The 21842-nt window shown below is 42.2% G+C and overlaps 1 protein-coding gene across 12 annotated transcripts in view; it reads right to left on the bottom strand.

Annotated features, from left to right (window-relative positions):
- Nucleotides 1-14990: 14990 nt before the first annotated feature.
- spag9b (sperm associated antigen 9b) overlaps nucleotides 14991-21842 on the bottom strand; it is a 49120-nt gene continuing 42268 nt past the window's right edge. For 9 of the 12 annotated variants that reach the window (XM_034227486.1, XM_034227492.1, XM_034227487.1 and 6 more), the window contains 10 exons: nucleotides 21416-21575; nucleotides 20623-20751; nucleotides 19443-19523; nucleotides 19279-19346; nucleotides 19048-19196; nucleotides 18274-18445; nucleotides 18065-18178; nucleotides 17469-17642; nucleotides 16733-16864; nucleotides 14991-16644 (listed from right to left, as the gene is read on the bottom strand). In XM_034227486.1, the coding sequence (XP_034083377.1) occupies nucleotides 16526-16644; nucleotides 16733-16864; nucleotides 17469-17642; nucleotides 18065-18178; nucleotides 18274-18445; nucleotides 19048-19196; nucleotides 19279-19346; nucleotides 19443-19523; nucleotides 20623-20751; nucleotides 21416-21575 (1298 nt within the window). In that variant the 3' untranslated portion in view covers nucleotides 14991-16525. The remainder of the gene's footprint in view (nucleotides 16645-16732; nucleotides 16865-17468; nucleotides 17643-18064; nucleotides 18179-18273; nucleotides 18446-19047; nucleotides 19197-19278; nucleotides 19347-19442; nucleotides 19524-20622; nucleotides 20752-21415; nucleotides 21576-21842) is intronic. The other 3 variants (XM_034227496.1, XM_034227489.1, XM_034227497.1) reach the window with 1 other exon arrangement.

Raw genomic sequence — 21842 nt, 5'->3', positions numbered from 1 at the left:
TCGGATAAAATAGCTCCGTTACTTTCGTCCCGTGTTACTTTCGTCCCGGCTCTCCCTACGTGTGTATGTGTGGTGTCAGGTGTCAGTATGAGAGGATGACAGCGCGTCTAATTTTGATGTGGCCCAAGAGCCAATCACAATAATACCTGCAATGCAGTGAACCAATCACCTTTGAGGGGGGAAAAACCTATCGTTGATTAAACACTATCCAGTGTTTCCCCTACCATTGTCTTGGAGGGGCGCTGCCCGCCAACGGAGCCCCGCGCCCCCCCTGGAATTCAAGGTGTTATATATATAATAAAAAAAAAAATATATATATATATACCACCAAATTGCAAATAATCTATAACTACTGTCACTTTTCACATTGAACATGTGCTCTTTTATTAAATAAACTAAACGCTTTCATCTTAAGTTGTGGGTTTAGTGTTGTTGACCCTAAGAAACACTGATGCATTAATCAATAACAATAATCCACAGCTCCTCTCTCTGCTCCAGAGGATTTAAAAAATATATCCCAATGCCACAAAAATGCATCAGTGACGTGGTTGAAATCTTGTCTCCAGAAAACAAAAAACTGAAACAAGCGGTATCAGTGACTGTGTGTTTGATGTGGCTCTTTGCAATAACATGGAAAAAATGTGGCTCTTAACCTCTGACTGGTTGGCCACCCCTGCGCTAGTGTAATAGATTGTTTTTGTAACATTGACAGTATTTTAACTGTTACCTTTGACCTTTGTTAATGTAGTTTAATTGTAGGATGTTTGGAAAGGATGAGAAGGTATTCTGTCTGCGCTTGTTTGTGTTTGTTTTGGAGACGTGTGATCTGTTAAACTGTGATCGACTAGGGGGGGGTGGACCGAACATCCTTTACGGGGGTCGTCGCCTCCTATCGGGGGGTCCGGGGGCACTGGAGAACACTCATTAACACCCTTTAATGAAGCAAACGAATGCCTTAACTCACTCAAATAGTCGTTTACTTACACATTTATATACAGTGTAATTCAAATATTTCACTACTTTTGTAATCCTAAGACTTTGGTAACCAAATCTAAAACACCAAAACAATTCGATCACATGAGTACCCAATATACAAGCTGTTAATAAACTTTTCAATCAATGAGTAAATTTGTGTTTTCACAAGAGTTTTGAAGATTTTCCGAAAATCGGATGTCAAATGTTAAGCTTTTGAGCTACTTATCTCATCAAACAGTGCTCTAAGGTGAGTAATTTGCATATATAGCAATACTAGAGATTGTCCTGAACATTTTGATATGTAACACATGGGTGCCATGTTAGAAGAAATACATTTAAAAGGTGATTTAAGAAAACATCTAAAAATCGAGAAAATACCCTTAGACTCCAGAGGGTTAAGGTGAAACGAATGTGCGTAGAGTTTTAAAGGATGCGGATAGTCTCACCTTGATTCTGGCGCATTGCTTATCGTTTTATAGATCTATTCTCATCCACCATCTTTGTTTGTGACATAAAAAATGTGTAAGAGTCACGTTTCTGAATCGGACACTGAGTGGATGCAGTCACAGCCAATCGGAGTCTGATTCAGAGGGTTGCCTGTCAGATCCGTTGTTATGTGTACTGAAACGAGAGCCGGTATAATTCCACGTGCGAAAACAAAATAAAAAATGGAATACGTTATTTTAGTGTCTTAAAAGTAGACTGAGGGTTAACGTTACATTTTAGGATAATTTTTAGTCATGTTCTGTATACATACTAACATAAGGGTATACTTAGTGTGGTTACTCCATGTTTACTAGCTATAACATTAACGTCACATATCACTCTTTTTCACTTCTTACTCAGTCAGCCAGAGTGCAGATATCACCATTAGATTCACAAACCTGAAACATTATCCATTTCTTCACTGCTGGTGATGACATTGTTGTCAGCTGCTGATACTGCTGCTGCTGCAGCTTGTGGCGCCTGCTTCAATGACAATAACTTTCTAATATCCATAACTGTATAGGCTATTAGCTTAAAACTCGTCAGGCACTAGGAAGGATCACTCCTACTTCAGGGCAGGCTACGCAGTACGCAGGCTGATGTCCCGCAGCGGATGCCTCTCTGGTGGACTCCGGTACTGCACATTACTCCCGAGACGTTTAAAAAAAAAAAAAAATGTAATTTTTTTTATTTTTTAAGTGAAACATCCGGGGCTTTTCAGAAAACATCCGGGGCTTGAGCCCAAGTAGCCACCCCCTAGCGCTGCCACTACCGCTGACGTCACAGCCCTCTTAAACAGGGCTCCGTGCTGTAGTGGAAACACTCCATTAGTATCTACAGGGTAATTACAAAAATAAATACAACTTCTGTTTGACAAAGTACACAGGCCTGCAGGTCACATGTAGGTTTGGAAGTAGTCCATTTTAATTGATGTCAGCTGAGCGGAAATGGTGGAAATCCAAACACCCTGACGACCTCCTAACCAATAGTATCAAGCTATTTGCTGCAGGTCTCCCTTCTCTATGATCTCAAGGGACCAATCTGGTTAAATAAAGGTTTGAAATGAAAGCTCTCCTCTCCTCTTTCTCTTCTTCGATCTCTGAGGTAAAAAGCACTTTCTTTCAAGATAAGATCCATTCTTCATATTCCAATCCCCAAAAACAATTATCTATCTTCTCCACCCTCCTCAAACCCCCCCAGAGCCCCTTCTCCCTCCTCCCTTCTTCCAAGCGACTTCGTTAACTACTTTGAAAAAAAGGTTGATGATATTCGCTCTTCTTTTTCCGACTCACCGTTACTCACCACTGGGTCACCAGTCTCACCGTTCACCCACACACTAACCTCCTTTCCCCCTCTCTCTCCAAGTGAGGTTCTTACCCTCATTACCTCTGCCCGCACCTGTCCTCTGGACCCTATCTCCTCAAAGCTCCTTCAGACTATTGCTCCTGATATTCTACCGCTTCTCACCCATTTCATCAACACTTCTCTAACATCTGGTCACTTTCCAAACAGTCTCAAGGAGGCAAGAGTAAACTCTCTCCTAAAGAAACCCACTCTCAACCCGTCTGATGTTATAAACTACAGGCCTGTCTCTCTCCTCCCGTTCCTGTCTAAAACACTTGAATGCGCTGGCTTTAAACAACTCTCCTGTTATCTCCATCAGAACAACCTTCTGGATCCGCACCAGTTTGGTTTCAAGGCAGGTCACTCAACAGAAACTGCTCTCCTTGCTGTCTCTGAGGAACTGCACACTGCCAAAGCAGCATCCCTCTCCTCTGTCATCATCCTTTTGGACCTGTCTGCTGCATTCAACACGGTGAATCATCAGATCCTCCTTCACTCTCCCAGAACTTGGAGTTTCAGGCTCTGCACTTTCCCTCATCACCTCATACCTCAAAGACGTACCTACAGGGTAACTTGGAGAGGGTCCGAGTCCGACCCTTGTCAATTAACTACAGGGGTCCCTCAGGGCTCTGTTCTTGGTCCCCTCCTCTTCTCCCTGTACACAAACTTGCTCGGATCAGTCATTAGCCCGCATGGTTTTTCATACCATTGCTACGCTGACGACACCCAATTAATTAATTAATTCCTTTCCCCGCTCAGAGACCCAGGTCGTTGCACGCATCTCTGCTTGTCTAGCTGACATCTCTCAGTGGATGTCTGCTTACCACCTCAAGCTCAACCTTGACAAGACTGAACTGCTTTTCCTTCGGGGAAAAGATTGTCCCACTCTTGACCTGACAATCAACATCAGCACCTCTGTTGTTTCCCTGACTCAGACTGCAAGGAATCTGGGTGTGAGACTAGATAAACTGTTCTTCACTGCAAACATTGCTGCTACAACCCGCTGCTGCAGATACACTCTTTGTTTACAACATCAGGAGGATACGTCCCCTCCTGACCCAGAAAGCGACGCAGCTGCTGGTCCAGGCTCTCGTCATCTCAAGACTACTGCAACTCCCTCCTGGCTGGTCTACCTGCATGTGCCATCCGACCTCTGCAGCTCATCCATATGGGCTCAGAACAGTCTCATAATACACACATGCGCACAGAAAAATTCACACTTGTATTTCATGATCCGCAAAAGGATTCACACTTGTATTTCCGGATCCACACTTGTGTTTTACAATGCACACACAAATGTATTCCGTTTCATATACATGTAAATAAAATCCAAATACAGAAAAAAGTTTTACATATGTGTTTTTGATCCTCACATATTTGTTTTCCGTTTAAAACATCTGAACCTGCAAACACAAACAGCTTTCTGTGCACGGATCGCTGTGCATTCGTGTGTGGGTTTTTTGAGACTCCCCTGACGGTCAGCCGATTCGTACTTGTAATTATTTCTATCTATAGCCAATCAGATGTCTCCTCAATTCTAAGCCAATCACATGAGCGCGCCCCCACGAGGGTAGATTTCTTGCGTTCATGACGTAGCGCTTCATGTACGCATTTTGCGCAGTCCGGAGCTGACAGCTCCATGGAGCCTGCCTGAAGGCGCTAATCTCAGGACACCCTCCACTCTCAGTACAGCGCCACTTTCCGAACAGGAAATGCACGCAAATACAAGCCTTTATATTATTAAGGTACAGCGCCACTTTCCAAACCATTGATGAATGCTTGTATACACAAAAACTGCAGGCAAAACCGTTTTAAATGTGTGTTTCCTGTATGGCGAATACAGCTGCTTTATTTATGTCTGTATGAAGTTGTTGTGCGTGTGGAGGGAGCAGCTACAGGTTAGCTTAGCCTAATCGATCAGTGCACTACGAAGCCAGTGCTAGACAGTGAACTGTTAACGGGGGGGGGGGGGAGCCCCGCCGGTCATTATCGGCCGATATTCACTCTTAATAGTTTGATCGGTGCTCTCTATAAAGGCCGATCAGGAGAGCTGGATCTGATCGATATGGACATAAACGCGAGTGAAGTGTAACCGGACCCGAGAGAGAGATCAGATCAGCTGCTGAGTCTGATGGAGACCATGGATGTATAATAAGAACTGGATACAGCGTGGGAGGCAGGGCCTCATTCATTCCTATGAGAGTTGCTCATTGGCGCATGATGATAAAATGGCCCAACTTTTGAGAGAGTGAAACGACACAGATTACCCGTTATGCCTGAGAAGTACCCGTATGTGCACTCATAGAGCATGCGCAACTTTAACCAAAATGCTCGTTCACATCAAGCACGTCAATTTGCGTACACGTAACAGCACCGCGCCTTCATGACAGCATGGTAATGGCTTGTTATTATGATGGATTTGATATTAACGAGGCGGCAGTTAGCAGCTAGCGGCTAGCTAGTAATTATGCCAATGTACACGTCAATCGTTATGTACTTATATTACGCTGTAACAGGATCTAGTGATATCCAACAGAGCTTCATTTAGCATGAAAGAATGATTGAACTGTATATATATTATATATACAGTGCAATAAGCTTCTTAGTGCAATAATAAGCTACAGGGACGTTAATCTAACGTCGGTAATATTAACTTTATTTAATACAACATTTACGGTACAATATTTACATCATACAGCCCATGTAGTATAATATTTTACAAATGATGAATTACAGCAAACATGTGCAATATATCCATTCTTACAGCTCCGTGGGATGGCAGTAAGGCGATATGGTCCGTTGTTATTGTGCATCCATGGGTAAAGAGAAACTCATGTAGTACTCAACACGTAACATGAACGTGCCGGGCAGCGCGGTCCCGTGGGTTAGATGCGCGTTCATAATGCAGAGGGAAATAACTCTCAGAATAACGTTATTAGCACATTTTTACAACTTGAGGAACGAATGTTTTTAATAAGGGCTATACAAGTGTTCATACTGGGTAGTTTATTTAGTTTAAAAAAAATTATCCAACGAGTTACAGACCACTCTTTCCCAATGTAAGTCAATGGGAAAAAGTGTTTCCGGGCCCAGCAACCTAAAGGAAGTGTAGTACCGCCATTTGGCCACAACGAATATTCTCATCAGACTCCGGCGCACTTCCTGGGGGCCCACCCGCATTTATGTCCTTCATAAGAGGTTCGGGTCTATCTGACCCGGATACAATACCAAGACAGACAGACAGACAGACAGACAGACAGACAGACAGACAGACAGACAGACAGACAGACAGACAGACAGACAGACAGACAGACAGACAGACAGACAGACAGACAGACAGACAGACAGACAGACAGACAGACACAAACAATTGTATGCATATAAGCTGTTTGATCCTGTTTTCCCTTGATCTTTACCCTTTGTAGTGTGTACACAAAACTATCCTAGAACATTATAAACATTTTAGATCTTCCAGAAATGTATAAACATTTTACATTTTCTCGCACTGTCCCCCTCGCACCTGCATGCTGGAGGAGGGACTAAACAGAGACATAACCTCAGTGTAGTAACAGTGTAGTGCAGAACTACAATTATCTACCAGCAAAATGGCCAAAAGATATTCTGCTCAAAGAGCCTTTGGAGCTAATAATGGATGAGTGAGTGGAATGTATTAGAGGAACACGGTGAAGTGGAACAAGAAGACATTTCTGAAGATGAGGATAATGTGGAGGTAAACTCAGAATTTGACAGCAATTTGGAAGATGAACTTGACTCACAGCCAGCCGCAAGAAGACCCCCACAGTCAGCTTCTGGAAGACCCCCACAGACAGCTGTGAGGTCTGTGGACCCTCAAAGGACTCCAAGACACAGACTACATGCAGCAACTGCAACAAGTACATCTGTGCTATACACACGAAGAAGTTCTGTCCATCATGTGTTTCCTAAACGGACTTGCCCATTGACTCACATGATGTTCTGCAGCGTCACTTCATCAATATAGTTTTCGGATATACTGTATTTTATGAATAGTGACTGTTAATTGTTTTTATTTGCTTTGTGTTTATATCTGTTCTATGTCATTTATATGGATGTTTCATTCCCTCTATATTTCACAGCCAAATACTTTTGGCTGAGTGGTTCTTGTGTTCCAATTGCTGCTAAATTGCTTTATTTCCTTCAGGGCTTTGATTATTATATGACAGATTCAAAATAATAAACATTAATGAAAAAATGTTTCATTTACATTAGTCCTAGAAAAGCATGAGCAAAATGTAAACCTAATTTTTATTACAGTGTATTTTTTTTTAAATTACATTTTTATCACAAAAAACGATGGACACTTCCATTGTTACATTTGATCTAGCAAAGAGTATTTTCTAAAACTAATCATATATTTCATTTATATTGTTGGGGAATGAGTTAAAGACAATATATATAAGGAATTGTGCATGTTGAATTTAGTTCTGTATTTTTTTTAAACCCTGAAATATGTCCCGGGTCAATTTGACCCGAACATTACCAAAGGGTGCGAAATGTGAACATAACACAAGGGTTAAGTAGCGTCATCAAGCGTCGTCCAGACCTCTTCCGGTGGGAGGAACTAAACAACGTCACACCAACGCGGTAACCATAGTACCTAAAGGCAGTCATATACACACACACATATATATACACACACACAGAATGCTCACAGGCCGGTTAATGCAGAAGGCAAGGCGACAGCCGTCACAACTGTACTATATAGATCACCTGGCTGATTGATCCAATATCTACCACAACATTCTCTGACCCACTGAAGGAGACTCAACAAGGTCACAGGAAGTTGAAGTGGTGGGCTGGAGGATAGAGGGCAAATGGCCAGGCAGGCGCTCACACGCACACAGTATTTGGCTTAGAGAAGTGTATCTACAGGCTCTGCAGAACTTGTTTTTGTCTCTTTTATTCCAACTTCCGACACAGTAGTGCTCCCTACAGGCCACATACACACCTCAGTGTGAATGCACAGCGCATAAACACCCCATACCTTCCTCAGAGAGGCCTTGAAGGCACTGAATACCAAACAGAGCAGTGCAGATTTGACTTTTTCACCCAGAACAGTAACTGTTTCATGTTCAGGCGTAATGAAGGGCACTCTGCGGATCGCTAAGCTGCCTCTGACCGGTCTGTGTGTATCTGTGATTGGACGGGTCATGGAACAGCTCATCACAGTGACGGCATCCAGGGTTCAAACCAGTCTATGGTTCAAACGAGCGGTTACATTAGCGCCCGCCCGAGGACCCGCCGTGTTCAGAACATCTATCGCCACACCTTGACGGCTTCCTCGAGAGGACAGACATGTGACGTGATGCTGCTGTCAGACAGAGATATAAAGAGGAACATAGAGGGATGATTGTGCCTGCCCTCTGAGTGTGTTTACATAACTCAAAGCCAAAAATTGTCCCTGAGGTGATATTCACGGTTTAATATGGCTGAAAATGGAGGACAAGAGTGGGAGACGCTCCAGTTTGCTTATGAAAGGGACATGGGCAGATGCACGAGGTGTGTGTATGTGTGTGTGTGACCCCAGTGAGTGCAGTGTGTTTGAGTGACTCATCTCCCCCTCTGGCTTTGCTTCCTAAAATACACCTCTTTTTCTCTCCCACCTTTGTTCCTGTCTGTTCAACGTATCAGCTCGCTTCACATGACGTTAACACAAAACCAATCCCAAATCATCTACAGGCCTCACAATGTTAAGCTACATCTTTTTTACTTTTTGAAAGAAGGAAGAAGAGGATGATTGAGAGAGAGATGGGCAGACGGGCTGGCAGAAGAGCAGCAGTGAGGGCAGTGAATGGAGCAAATGTTAAGACTCATTCATCCTGACAGTGTGCATGGCACCAGTCAGGGGATCAGAAGACAGAAGGAGGACCGCCCCCCCCTCCCCCAAAGACACACAGATAGTCCCCATCACCTCCTCTGTGCAGGCAGCAGGGGGTTAAGATGGCCACTTAGCAGTTCATCCCCAAATATTGGTCCATGGTTGACAACACATAGTCTTTGCCTGGTGGTCATCATACCTATACTGCTTTGCCACTTGATGGAAGATGAGTAACGGTCTTCTTCCAAACTGGCTAGTGTGTGTTCCAAGTTGGTTAAACTTCCTAAGAATCCGTTTGCTTTTTCTTGGTTAAAGTCCGAAAGGTGCTCCAGGTCCTGTTAACGTTGCTTTTCCTAGAAACACCAGGGCACATTTTTCTCACATTACAACATGGTAAACTGTATCGGAGCTGATCTCATTTTACTTTTATACTTATTTAAGAGGCCTCCTGTTGTTCCCCTAGTCCCCCTTTGCTTACTTCTGTAACATAGTGACATCACTATGTAACACTCACGCTTCTATTGGACTATCGCTCCAAAACATTGTATGTGACTGAGGGGCGGGACATCTCTAAGCGGTTGACCAATCACACTAGAGCCGGCCAGCTAACCAATCAAAGCAGACAGGGCTCTGGCTTCAGACAGAGGGTGAAAAGAGGTGCTGCAGCACAGGTAGTATGAGAACAAAAAAGAGCTTTTTGAACATTAAAGCATGGAGACATGTCACAGTAGAGACACACAATCAAAATAAACTGAAAATGAACATAACATGTCCTCTTTCATTTGCAAGTATAACTTCTTTAACAACTTTCTCTTCGTCCACCACCCCAAGAAATGTTGAATGCTCTTAGCTCTTTGTCCTGGCGGCTAAAGGTGTTGGGATTCAAATTGAACATACATTTTGGGCCCTAAGCCGGATCCTCTGCAGTGGAAACACAAAAACTGGTTTCATTTGTGCTCCGGCTTCAAACTCTCCCTGGAACTGCCTCTGTGGCAAAGAGGTACCGGTAAGTGAGGATAGGTATGAAGTCCTCTTTTCTCCTGTGTTTCCCCAGTGTGACATTACTGTTGATTCAGTAAATGACTACCCAATGCATTTTTATTACATTCTTTGATTTATATCCAAATAATAATCTTACACACTGGTTTTAAAGTGATGCTAAGGGTATTTAGAAGTTGGGTTATATGAGGAAATTATCCAAACCAAAAAGTCATACCAAACAGAAACAAATCTAAAGACATATAGAGGCAAACGTGTAATATTCCTATCAAGTCCTCAACAAGGAAGCAATCCAATACATAAGCCCAAAACTTCAAACTTAAAAAAATGTTGTCATCAGAAAATAATATGCATTTTTGAAAGTGCCAGATGTATGTGACTAGTTGTTCAAAGTGAAATAGTGTTGACAATTCATTGTTGTACAGGTATTCATCGATATTTTTGCTATAATGTATGTGGTCTAACATTAGCAAAATGAACACTTAAATAAAAAGGATGGAAATACTATATTTTAAATATTACCAACATAATGGGGGAGGTTCTCTCGTTTGTCTTGGACTCGGGCTCTTGGCGGCTAAAATAAAAATGTGTTTTATATGATCAGTATCACTTTATGTATTTGCACAACTGTGTGTGTCGCCCTAATGAGCAGATCATAGTGTCAGGGTGACAGGAAGTGGAGAGAATTTGCACTCAGATATCATTTTTGAATAATTTGTTTGATATTAGAGGTTAATGAAGGCAAACATAAAGTAGTGTGCTGATGCTGGAGTTTTCCTAAAAGCTTCACACACACTATCATCTCAGTTCTAGGAGATCTAAGAGTCACAAACACAAAGCGAGAAAGAAAAAGCCTTTAGGTGTCAGAGTTGACTGTCAAATAAAGAGAAGGGAGTCCTTATATCATGTTAGGAAAAAAGAAGGGATGACAAAGAGGGGTGGGATAAGAGAAGATGAGGGGACAGAAATAGACGGTGTGTGTGAGTGTGTGAGGGGACTCCAGATGTGTGTTTATCCTGCACTGGGGAAGACTGTGTCGTGCCAGCTGAGATGACAGAGCAGACGAGAGCCATGAGACACACACACACAGGCCGCGTAAACACACACTCCAGAGGTGTGTTGTTCCGAGTCATGCTGGACAGATACACCTCAGCAGATTTCTATTCCATTTCGATTTCTGCGTTTGCCTTCTGCTGGTAAAAAATATGGTATTATGCAAAGTCAGCCTCTGCCTCATTACACCCGTATGACCTGTTGTGAATTATACAAGATCAAACATCCTGGGCAGCAGTTGCCACGACAGGAACACAAGGTTATGGTTGGGGTGGGACCTGGTTAACTCCCCCCCACACACACACAACCCTGCAGCTACCATCTGGCTACCTTACATAACGGCAGAGCAGACTGTAACATGATACTACGCAGGAATATATTCCATGGTCCTAACCTTCAATAAACAGAATTTGATGGAGTTATTAATTATGTGAGGTGGAAAATTCAGAAACCATGGCCACCAGTAGCAACCCTAGATTTTATAATGTTTGCAATATGGATGCTGAGTTTAAATACATCTTAAAGTTGCAATTTCAATGACAAGGCCAGATTTTAGTTCAATGAGGCCCTATGGTGCCTTTTGGGGTTTTCCCTTTCCTGTAGTGAATAGTTATTGTGCATGTAAACGTACAGTGGCCGACAGGTGCAAACACAAAGGTTCATAACATTTATTTGAGGAGAAACGTGCTGCACTTTAAAAATGGATTCAAATATAAAAACACAAATGTCACAAACACATGCAAATGAAGAAACATCTTCACCAACTTGACAAAACATGTGTCGGTTTAATAAAAGCACTACAGAAGCAAAATGGGGACACTAAAAAGTGATGCACACAGCTGGAACCAGATGTCGTTGCCGTTGGGGGATTATAAAGTTGGCCAAAAACTGAAAGTTACCTGAAGTATACTTTTTATTGGATTGTTTTGACAATATGATCGCATGACTCCTTCCGATATTACTAGGTTAGCTAACTATCTTACAGCAGATCTGCAATGATATTGGACTTAGATTGGACTTATCTGCTAAGGGGCGGGACATCTCTAAGCAGTTTATCAAAGCATGGAAACATGTCACAGTAGAGGCACAAAATACAAATATTAACATGAACAGTAGCATAATAAGGCCCCCTTTAAAACATGCAAGAAATGAACACCTATTATCAACAGAATGTGAAGTGGTTACGTCATGGGCACCCCATATTTTGACCAGCTTTTAATTTCTGCGGTTATGTCAAATTATTCTTTGTGCTGTTTTTAAATAGCTTCTTCTTTCTTTTTATGACTAAAGACTGTTCATTTCCATCGTACACTATGCAGTCAGTAGTAGATGTGAAATCACAGCCCGTTTCTTTAGAGCGGGTGGCCAAACGTGCAAATATCCTCTTTAAAAAGTTTGGCTTACATTAGATATAGCAGTGTAACAGAAAGTACTTGTTGAAGTCTTAACCTTTCAATATTACAACTAATGTTTATCATCAGGTCAGTAAAACAGGAAGTATGAAGCCATGTTTGTTGTTCCTAGGTGACATGCTGTTCTGTGGAGCTCTTAACCTGCTCCTCTCTGCCTGTGATCCATGACAGCCAGGTGTGTGCTGAGCCTGGGAACAGATTACAGCCTCTCTGTCCCTCAGTCTGCTAAGCACCAGTTCAGCCTCATTCAGCGCTGAAACCAAGGCCTCGAATAGAACAGTGCTAGACCAATCACAGGCAGGGGAGGAGTGCCTCTGCCCTTCCAATAAAGTCACTGGAAAACAGTTGTACAGAGTGGCGGAACAACGCCACCGTGTGTTGGTTAGGAAATGTGAGTAGGTTCTTAAAGTGGATGTGACCATGAGTTCCTGTTTAGAATGACAATTTTTTATTAGAGATACAGACTATTTGATCAAATGTTCTTTCTTTAGGTTTTAAAATATAAATGTTCTATATAAAACATTAACTTCTTTGGAGAAACAATAATTCATAATTAGAGTTTTTCTAGAGAAAGTTGGTTGTGTATTTTTAATGGCTTGACTTTACTGACATTTGTCAGTAAAGTTGTTTGTATGGAAAAGACATTGGGTGTTTCTCAATGTCGAGGACGCTTGCTTGGTAGGATATGTCTTCCGAATCACTTCCTTCAGAAGCGAGGCAAGAATCCTTCCTGGCATTCGGAAAACGAAGAGTGGAATAGGCTAGCAAGTGTGCAGGTGTGCGTCATATGAGAGGCCCCGCCTTAAAGTCTCCGGCACAAATGTTGGTCAGTGTGCAAAGCATTGAGGGGATTTTAAGACAGCGGAGGATACATATGTGCAGCCTCGAAATGTCTCGCTACGAAGTACGCCGGGCTCGGTAGAATTCCAAGGAGCCTGGACATTGGAACAGTCCTTCGGCGGGACTCGATGACGTAGCATCCTTGAAATAGTGGCTCTGGAGCATCCTTCCTTGACATTGAGAAACACCCCCAGTGTACCTGAAGTGCCCCCTCTGAAGAGTTTGGCTGAAATACCAAAGAGATCATGCATTGTAGTATCCCTCTGTTTCCTCAGTGCTTCAGTGTCGGTGGCTTTAAATGCTAATGAGCTGCTAGGAGGAGTTCAGGTGATAAGGTGGGGGGGGGGTTATTGGCTAATGGTTGCACAACCCAAAAAACATTGTGACATCACAAAGTCTCCAAAATCTGATCAGCTCATTTTCAGACAGGTTTGTATATAAATGGATCAGGACAAAAAGAGATGGGGCCTTTTTTCCTAAAACTTTCAGAATGTCTTTACACAGAAGGGATGAAAAAGTGGATTTTGCATAATAGGTGACTTTAGTTTTATGAATGTTTTTGCTTTTGGTTGTTCAGAGATTGCTTATTTATTTGCATGGGTTACTATGGTGCTGCATTCAAACTTTAGCTCGAAATCTTAAGAAGACTAGAAACTCTCTCTGGAGGGAACACCATGCCCGAAGTCCTATATAACACTACAGGAAAGCCCCACAAGCATAATAGGCCCCTTTAAAAAAAACAAAAACATTACAAGCTGACAAAATATGCCCACAAAAATTGCTTTTATTGACTGTTAAAAATAAGGCTAGATATGCTGTAGAAGATTGAGCGTCCTGCTAACATTAATCTCCTCCATGTTAGCGACACTAGCAGGAGAGGGATGGCCGACCTGATCCATCATGCCGAGGTGGGATGAAGCTTCTCGCTCATGGACCAGTTTATTTCCTGCATTAGTTGAAAGCTGATTGTTTCTGTGGACAGGCTGCAGGGTTTTTACTTAAAACATACAAAACAGGCCTGAAGCAAAGCCCCTCACAGACATAGTGCATAGCTGAGTAGGGTTACCCCGTAGGAAACAAATTCATTTCAACAGCATCCAAGCCGTTTCAATGTTTTATACATAGATCATAATATATATTCATATTCAATGTACAAAGATACATTCGGAATTGCAAAGGCTCAATCATTGTAAATAAATACTGAAATGGCTAAACTGCAACACACACACACACACACACACACACACACACACACACACACACACACACACACACACACACACACACACACACACACACACACACACACACACACACACACACACACACACATCACACACACACACACCACACACACACACACACACACACACAACACACACACACACACACACACACACACACACACACACACACACACACACACACACCACACACACACACACACACACACACACACACACACACACACACACACACACACACACACACACACACACACACACACACACACACACACCACACACACACACACACACACACACACACACACACACACACACACACACACACACACACACACACACACACACACACACACACACACACCAGTGCAGTGTACTGGTACAGAGGCCAGAAATACAGTTTCATGACAACCAAGTGAACATTTTGTGCACTGTACTCAAGAGAGAGGACAGTCTAGAAGAAAATAAATCATTAGGAGAGATAAATCATCAGTTTAGGATCTTGCTTAGAATGTCAGATTAACATATAGTTGCACAAAAGGGGGCAGAGCAGCGCCAACAAACTAAATAAATCTAAATGCTGATCTCTAAATGTGGAAATAAGGATTAGAAGGCGGGTTATGTAATCCTTAGTGTGGCTGCTTGTATCAGATCCAGCACATTCTGGTTGTTCACACCCTGAAAATATTTCCCCATATGAAAGTCTAAAAATATATCTATTCACCAGGATTCCTGTTATAAAATGTTATCTACATGGAGGCAGACTCAAACTGCTCAATGTTAGACTGTTTCAGCAAACTATCCATCTTTAATTTCCTTTGGTAGCAAGCGCAACATTCTTTCAAGAAAAAATAAATACTTTATCACACTTGAAAAGCTTGGTTACCTAGTCCTTTCCACTCTTGATGCCTAAGGAATATTATTAAAGTGTCTACTAGCTGGAGCTGGTGGTTAAACAGAGCAGAGGACCGACAGCATCCTCATGTAATACGGGATTAAATACAAGTCTGAAGTCTACAAATGTGTAAGCATTGCAACCACACTCAGTTAGTTACTGAGCCTCCAGTTAGTACCTCGGATATATCATCATTACACTCGAGTCACAGAGCTAAGAATAACATTTCCTACAAAATCATTCCTGTGGCTCGTCCTTCAAATCTGTAAAGATATGCTAGCAGCTATGTGAAGCTGTGCTTAGGCACAGTGGTGCTTTGAGCTAAATGCTAATGTCAGCATGCTAACATGCCTACTCTGACAATGGTAATGTTAGCCGTCGTAGTTTAGCGGATCATTATTGTTACAGTAAATAGCATGAAAAACATGTATTTTGTCATAAACTAAATGATTGAATATATAAAATGTTGAGCTTATACTAAATCAGAGGAACTCCAAGGTTATTGCAACTCATCCTGAGGGAGGCATGCAATACATTCCATCTGATAGTTATTCAGATAGTAGGCCCATATAGCCATGCAGCTGCTACATGACAATACTAAACAGAGATGGAGCATTTGTTCATTGAGATGGCCTGACGAGAGTTTGGGAAACCCTCTGTAACAAAACTTTGCTGGTTGACTTTTCAGAATATCTGAGGCTTTGCTCTGTGACTGGAATGTAATGTTGGATTGAAATGGGTCCACCACTATAACATCTTGAATATTAGGATAAACACAAGGCCAAGTTCTGCTCAAATAGATACATAAAGCTCATGTGTTGCCGACTAAAACAAATCCTGACCTAGAAACACCTGGCAATCAATCCACTTTGTCTTGCATACAATCAAAAGCCAAGTTCTCAAAGGATTCAAATGAACATAAAATATGATGATAATATTCATGAAGAATCTCTAATGATTTTCTCCATGTGATTATTGTAACGTTTGACCCAGTGATTTAGCATCATGCCGGGTCCAGCATGAGCACACAGACTGAACACAGGGAAGGGAACCTGAACATGTAAGGCGGGGGGGAAATGTTGAATTTGAGGAGCAAATAAAAAACAAAAAGTTCTGTATCCAATACAATATACAGCTTTACCTCAAATAATATTAGAAGAGGCAGAGAGGCATTATTACAGATTCAAGTTTATAAAATATTAGATTAAAAGAAAAATAAATCATGGTTATAACAATAACATGCAGTTTGCGTGAATGTGTTCACGGAGCAGCTCTCAGAGCAGTCTCTGCTTGTTTGACTCTTATTGTTCAGGAAGAAAAAGTGCTGATTAAACTCGTGTCAGAAGAGGGGGGGGGGTCGTCCCCCTGAACGCCTCCATGGCAGCGAGTTTGGGTTAAAAGGCAAATCAGGCTTCAGGGGTCAGTCTTCGTTGTTTAGGATCTGCCACACGATGAGGTGGCTGCGCTCGGCTTTAGCCTGGGAGGGGTGCAGCTTCATGGGCGGCTGCTCCCCCTCCTCCCCCTCAACATCCTCATCACCTGAAGACGAACAGAGAGACAGGACATTTGTCTCTAAATCTCCTGTGATGACATCAGGGGTTTTATCCTCTCCATGTAGCACACTCACCCATCCTGAAGTCGATGTAGCCCTCTCCCCCGCTCATCACCAACATGGACTTGGTTCCTTCCTGAGCCGCGGCATCTGTCGTCTTCTCCCCCGCTGCCTCCCCCCCGCAGGAAGCAGATGGATCTGCATGACCTGAGAGCACGGAGACACACACTGTAAATATCACCACTCAGTCCAGATTGTGTTTATCTGGTGCTTACCTTCTGCTCTGTTCAAAGAGATCTCAGCTCACTGACTCTCTCGTTTTTCATCTGAATTCAATAGTATGACAAACCAAGTCGGACTATTAAACAGTTTCAAGGGTTCCCACAAAGTCTTAAACACCAAAGTGCTTTTCCAGACGGATTACCTCAAATTGAAGGACCCCTTTTGGCAGTTGAAGCCAAAGATCAAGATTATTTTTTGTTGTACTTTTTAGGGTTAAACAATGATGCAGCTGTCGTAGACACCAATGCAGAGTGGAATGTAACATACCTACTAGTATTAAGTAACCATTTTTGTAATATCTATTAATAAATAATTTCCCAATTTGGGATCAATAAAGTATCTATCCATCTATCTAATGTATTTTGTTTTACTAAAAAGATTGAATATCCCAACAAATGATAGTTTTGGTAGGACCTGAATGCTTGATGAAAGTACATATGGGAATATGCAGAATAAATACATGAGTTGGTTGAATAGTCGTAGAACAGACTCATTTGATCAGAAAAAGTGAAGAGGCTGGAGTGTTTACCTGGGACCGCGGTGAAGAACTTGACAGCGTCTCTGTGACCATGGAAACAGAGCTGGGCCTGAGCCATGGAGCAGTACGGAACAAAGGTCCCGGCCGTCACTTTGTCTCCGCTGTCGTCGCTGTACACCACACTGCCTGGCTGGTTCCCTGCTGCCTTGGTCGCCTTGTTGCCTGCTAATGGAAGGTCATTAAGAGCCAAACTAAATGTGTTAAGGATATAAAGTTAAAGTTACTACACGGTCCTTTAATGTCAGAAAACTCAACAACTTGTTATACTCAGTTATCGATACATAAAATATATAAATATAATTATTATTTTGATCATTATTAATTAAGTTAAATGTTAGTTTTACCTAATGCACCTAATTAACTGCAGTGCCAGTTATCATATTGTATTAGAATTAAATACTATTAATAATTGTTAATAACCAGACTAGCTGATACTAGAACCCCAACAAGACATTAAGTGTACCGGATGTGGAGTTATAGTGTGAATGAGGGACTGCAAACACACTGCAAAGGCAGCAGAGTATAAATACATCTTCATTTTTTAACTAAATAAATAAATAAGATGTCGTTCTAATTCCTGAACTCACTGTCAGTCAGAGGGATGGAGATGATGACTCCGTTTCCAGTTCCGATCCACAAACGGTTAGAGGACACCATGAGAGCTGTAATCCTCACGAATGAGAAGCCTAGTTTCCCCGTGCCTGAGAAAGAAAAAAAACAACACAACATTTGAGCTGATTGACAGGTCCTTTGTGTTTTATGGAGGAAGTGTTGTTGTTCTAAAGAGTGCACTGACCCAGCATCTTGCTGACGTAGGGCTCGATGTCCACGTCCTGCAGGTGCTGGAAGGTGTGGGCGTGGAACAGCCTGAGGGTGGAGTCCAGTCTAATGGACACCCAGATCCCGTCCCCGTCCCAGGCCAGCTGACGCACCTGGCTGTCCTTATGGGGGTGGGCGTCAAACGATTTCTGAAAGGGACAACAAATATCCACATAAAGACTGAAAGAAGGATTTCATGACTCAAGGCCAAAAGTAAGGAAATTACAAGGCACTATTGATGTGTGAAAAGAGAAGTTGTAGATCATATTTAGTTTTTAGTGGTAGGCTACAAATCAAAGCCCTAAAAAGGGAGAAAACTAAATATGGTGTAAAAACATTTTTCTCCTGTGTGTATTATTTCAAAACATAAAAGCTTTTGCCTGAATGACATGTTTTGAACTGCTTGAAAACTGTTCATCTGTGAACCAGGTTGGGAAAAAACAAAACTTTGTCAGGTATTTTTTTACGTTAAGATTGTCACTTATTTGTCTAGGTCATTGTTGTTGTAATAAACATTTCAGCCACAAGAGGCTGAAGTGCACCATTAGTTATCCTGCCAAATCTTTATTTTCTCATATTTTACTCTCAATATATTTGTTTCCTTCCGTCACAGATGACGAAGCTTTCAAGAACATTTGAAAGATTGTCCTTCAAAAAATGTCTTCCCGTTTTAACTCATGAACACAAAAGCGGAAACAACTGACCAAAAATAATCTAGGAATAAATGAGTGAGGGATAGGTGTAATTGTACCTCTATCTTCATGGCTTGGGGCTGCACTACATGGATCTTGTTCCTGTAGCCGCACCACACCTTGTCATGCACTACAGTCATGCAGCGGATGGAGTGGTGGGGTCTCCCCAGGTCCAACAGATGGTAGTTGGTCAGATCCCACTGCCCATCTGCCACACACCAAGGAAGCCATGGTTATATTTACAGAGTTGATATTACTTGTTTATTTCAAAGTAGTGTGTGTTCCCTTACCTACTCCTCTGTGGAAGATGGCTAAGGTGCCATCAGAGAGACCCACCAGTACACGCCCTTTCACATGCCTGAGAGAGAGAAGAAACAGCGGTCACTATTTGTAAACAGTTGCTACATGAGAGTGAAATGTCATATGTGTGTATCTTTCATTTCAATGTACTCACACTATGCCGAGCACAGAGTCCTTCAGCTTTATAGAATGGAGACACTTCTTCCACTGAGCCACAGAGGAGTGGACGTAAACACTACAATCACAAAGGCTTTCTTCAGATTTCTGGAATTATGGACGTAATAGGGTGTAACGGTATCCGTATTCGTCCCGTACCGTCACGGTTCGGACGTCACGGTTCGGCACATGCAGTCTCACGGCGAATACGCCTTTTTTTTACGAGTGGGAAAAAAGTCTGTCACTCAGGGCAGTATTACACTATATATAATCCAGGGGGCGGTATTGCGCCTAAAAGCCAGCCGCCCGTAAATAACAAATGAAGAACAAGAACAAAACACAACAAAACGAACACAATACATGAAGAAGAAAAGTTAGCTATGGCGAGTTCACACAACACACAGGAGCTAGAACCCACCTGCTTCTTTTAAATCAGCTGTGTGGGAACATTTCGGGTTCCCTGTGGACTACAGCAATGATGGGGTGCGAGTTGTGGATCGGACGAGGACGGTGTGTCGGCGTTGTTCGACAGCGGTGCGGTATGCTAGTGGTAACACGTCAAACATGCTCAATCACATCCGAGTCTGACTCAGTCCGCAGCGAGAGGGTTTTCTCGACGGCAGGTGACATAGTTACCGCCAACAGATCTGCCCTCACTACTGACAACGTAGACAAACTCATCTTTTTGAAGAACAACTTGAAAATAGAGTAAAGCTTTATTTAGGCATAATGGCCTCACACACTCACAAGTTAATTACACATGTTAGACATTGCTCCTAAAGGTACAGATTTTATTTTCTTATTACTTATTTTAATATGTTCAAGACATTCTTTTTAGTTGTACAGCTTATTTAACCTTTTTGTTTGACATCAGCCATTATAAATAATATGGCCATCTGAGTGTGTGTGTGTTACTGTTTGTGGTTTGTTTTTAACTGTAATACAGTTAATGATTCAAAATGTTAGAGTTCCTTATTCTCATACCAAAACTTGCACTACTGTTACAAATAAATAACAGCAAACAAATTATGCATTTGGGACTTTTTTTTGCTTTTCCTCGTTGTACCGAACCCGTACCGAACCGTGACCCCCAAACCGAGGTGCGAACCGAACCGGGACTTCTGTGAACCGTTACACAAATGAATAATTGTGATGGGCAGCTGAACTGTAACACTCACCATCCATTCTGAGCCCCAAGCCACATAGTGGGCAGAACGCTGCTCATCTTCTGAGCCTCCTCTCTCATCAGGTCCTGCTCCTCCGCGTTGGGGTTTGAACTGACGCCGTCCTTCAGCAGATCACTCTCCCTGATCATCACAGACAGCATTGAGAGTTAGAGAGGTTGTGATTACATTATTTTAACATTTAGGTGCATGTGCCAAATGTGTAGCGGCTACACATCTAGTTGTGAGTAATTCTCCAACTGTCGCCACTATAGAGTGATGCAGGAATGAGTCTTTACATTTGGGAATGAGTTAGAATTAGCACTCTCAAAGTCAATGTTTCTTTAAATATGTGTTATGCAATATTGATGTAGTGTGTTTATAGCCTAATGTTAGCTTTGTATTTCTTGCAATTGCACTTATGCTTTAACAATTATAGGCAGTGGTAATATGTGGAGGTTATCCTGCTGAACAAAAAGTGTAAGTATAATAAAAGTGTATTTGCCACAGATTTTATTTTCTGTAATATTCCAAAAACTACAATGGAAAACAAAGCTTGTTGTAGTATATAATACAGCCAGACAAACGTCATCACTCCCCCACTCTACACAATCAATAAAAAGGGCGTCAGTTTATTGGTGGCACTGGATGTATATCTGCTTCTGTTACATAGTATTTTATAGTTATATAGTGTTTTTAATTGGATGTTGTTGCTTAGTAAGTTTGTTTAAGGTTATACTGATAAAATGGTTTTATTTGACAGACTGAATGGTAACATTGTGTACCTCTGAGTGTACCTCTACATTACCTCTGAGTGTAGTTGGCTGGAGCCTCTGCTGTGTGCTGGACTCCCAGAGGGTCGGTGAACACGTGTTCTGTGTACGCCCCCCCCCGCAGGCTGGCTGTCTGGTCCGCAGGTCCTGCACTGGCCTCCGTCGCCTCGGTGGCTTCCTCTGCTGCTCTGGATTCTGTAGAGAGGAGCATCTCTCAGTAAAGATGACGGAATCAAATATCGGAGTAATATTTATGGTGTCATTGTCGCCTTATTACTACACCAGAGAGGTAGAAAATGAAACAGGAAAATGTTTTGAAACAGTGAGGACTTTACAATCGTCCGGGCTAATTAATTCAACTTTGGATGCTTTACAGCCTCTCAGAACTACGTTAATTAGTGCAAGTGCTGTTTACAGCATTCCACTATAGTTCTTCTTTTCTTTATTCTCGCGTCTTCTTCT

Source organism: Gymnodraco acuticeps, unplaced genomic scaffold (genome assembly GCF_902827175.1).
Source record: "Gymnodraco acuticeps unplaced genomic scaffold, fGymAcu1.1, whole genome shotgun sequence".
Lineage (NCBI taxonomy): Eukaryota > Metazoa > Chordata > Actinopteri > Perciformes > Bathydraconidae > Gymnodraco > Gymnodraco acuticeps.
This window is presented reverse-complemented; position numbering and strand designations above follow the sequence as displayed.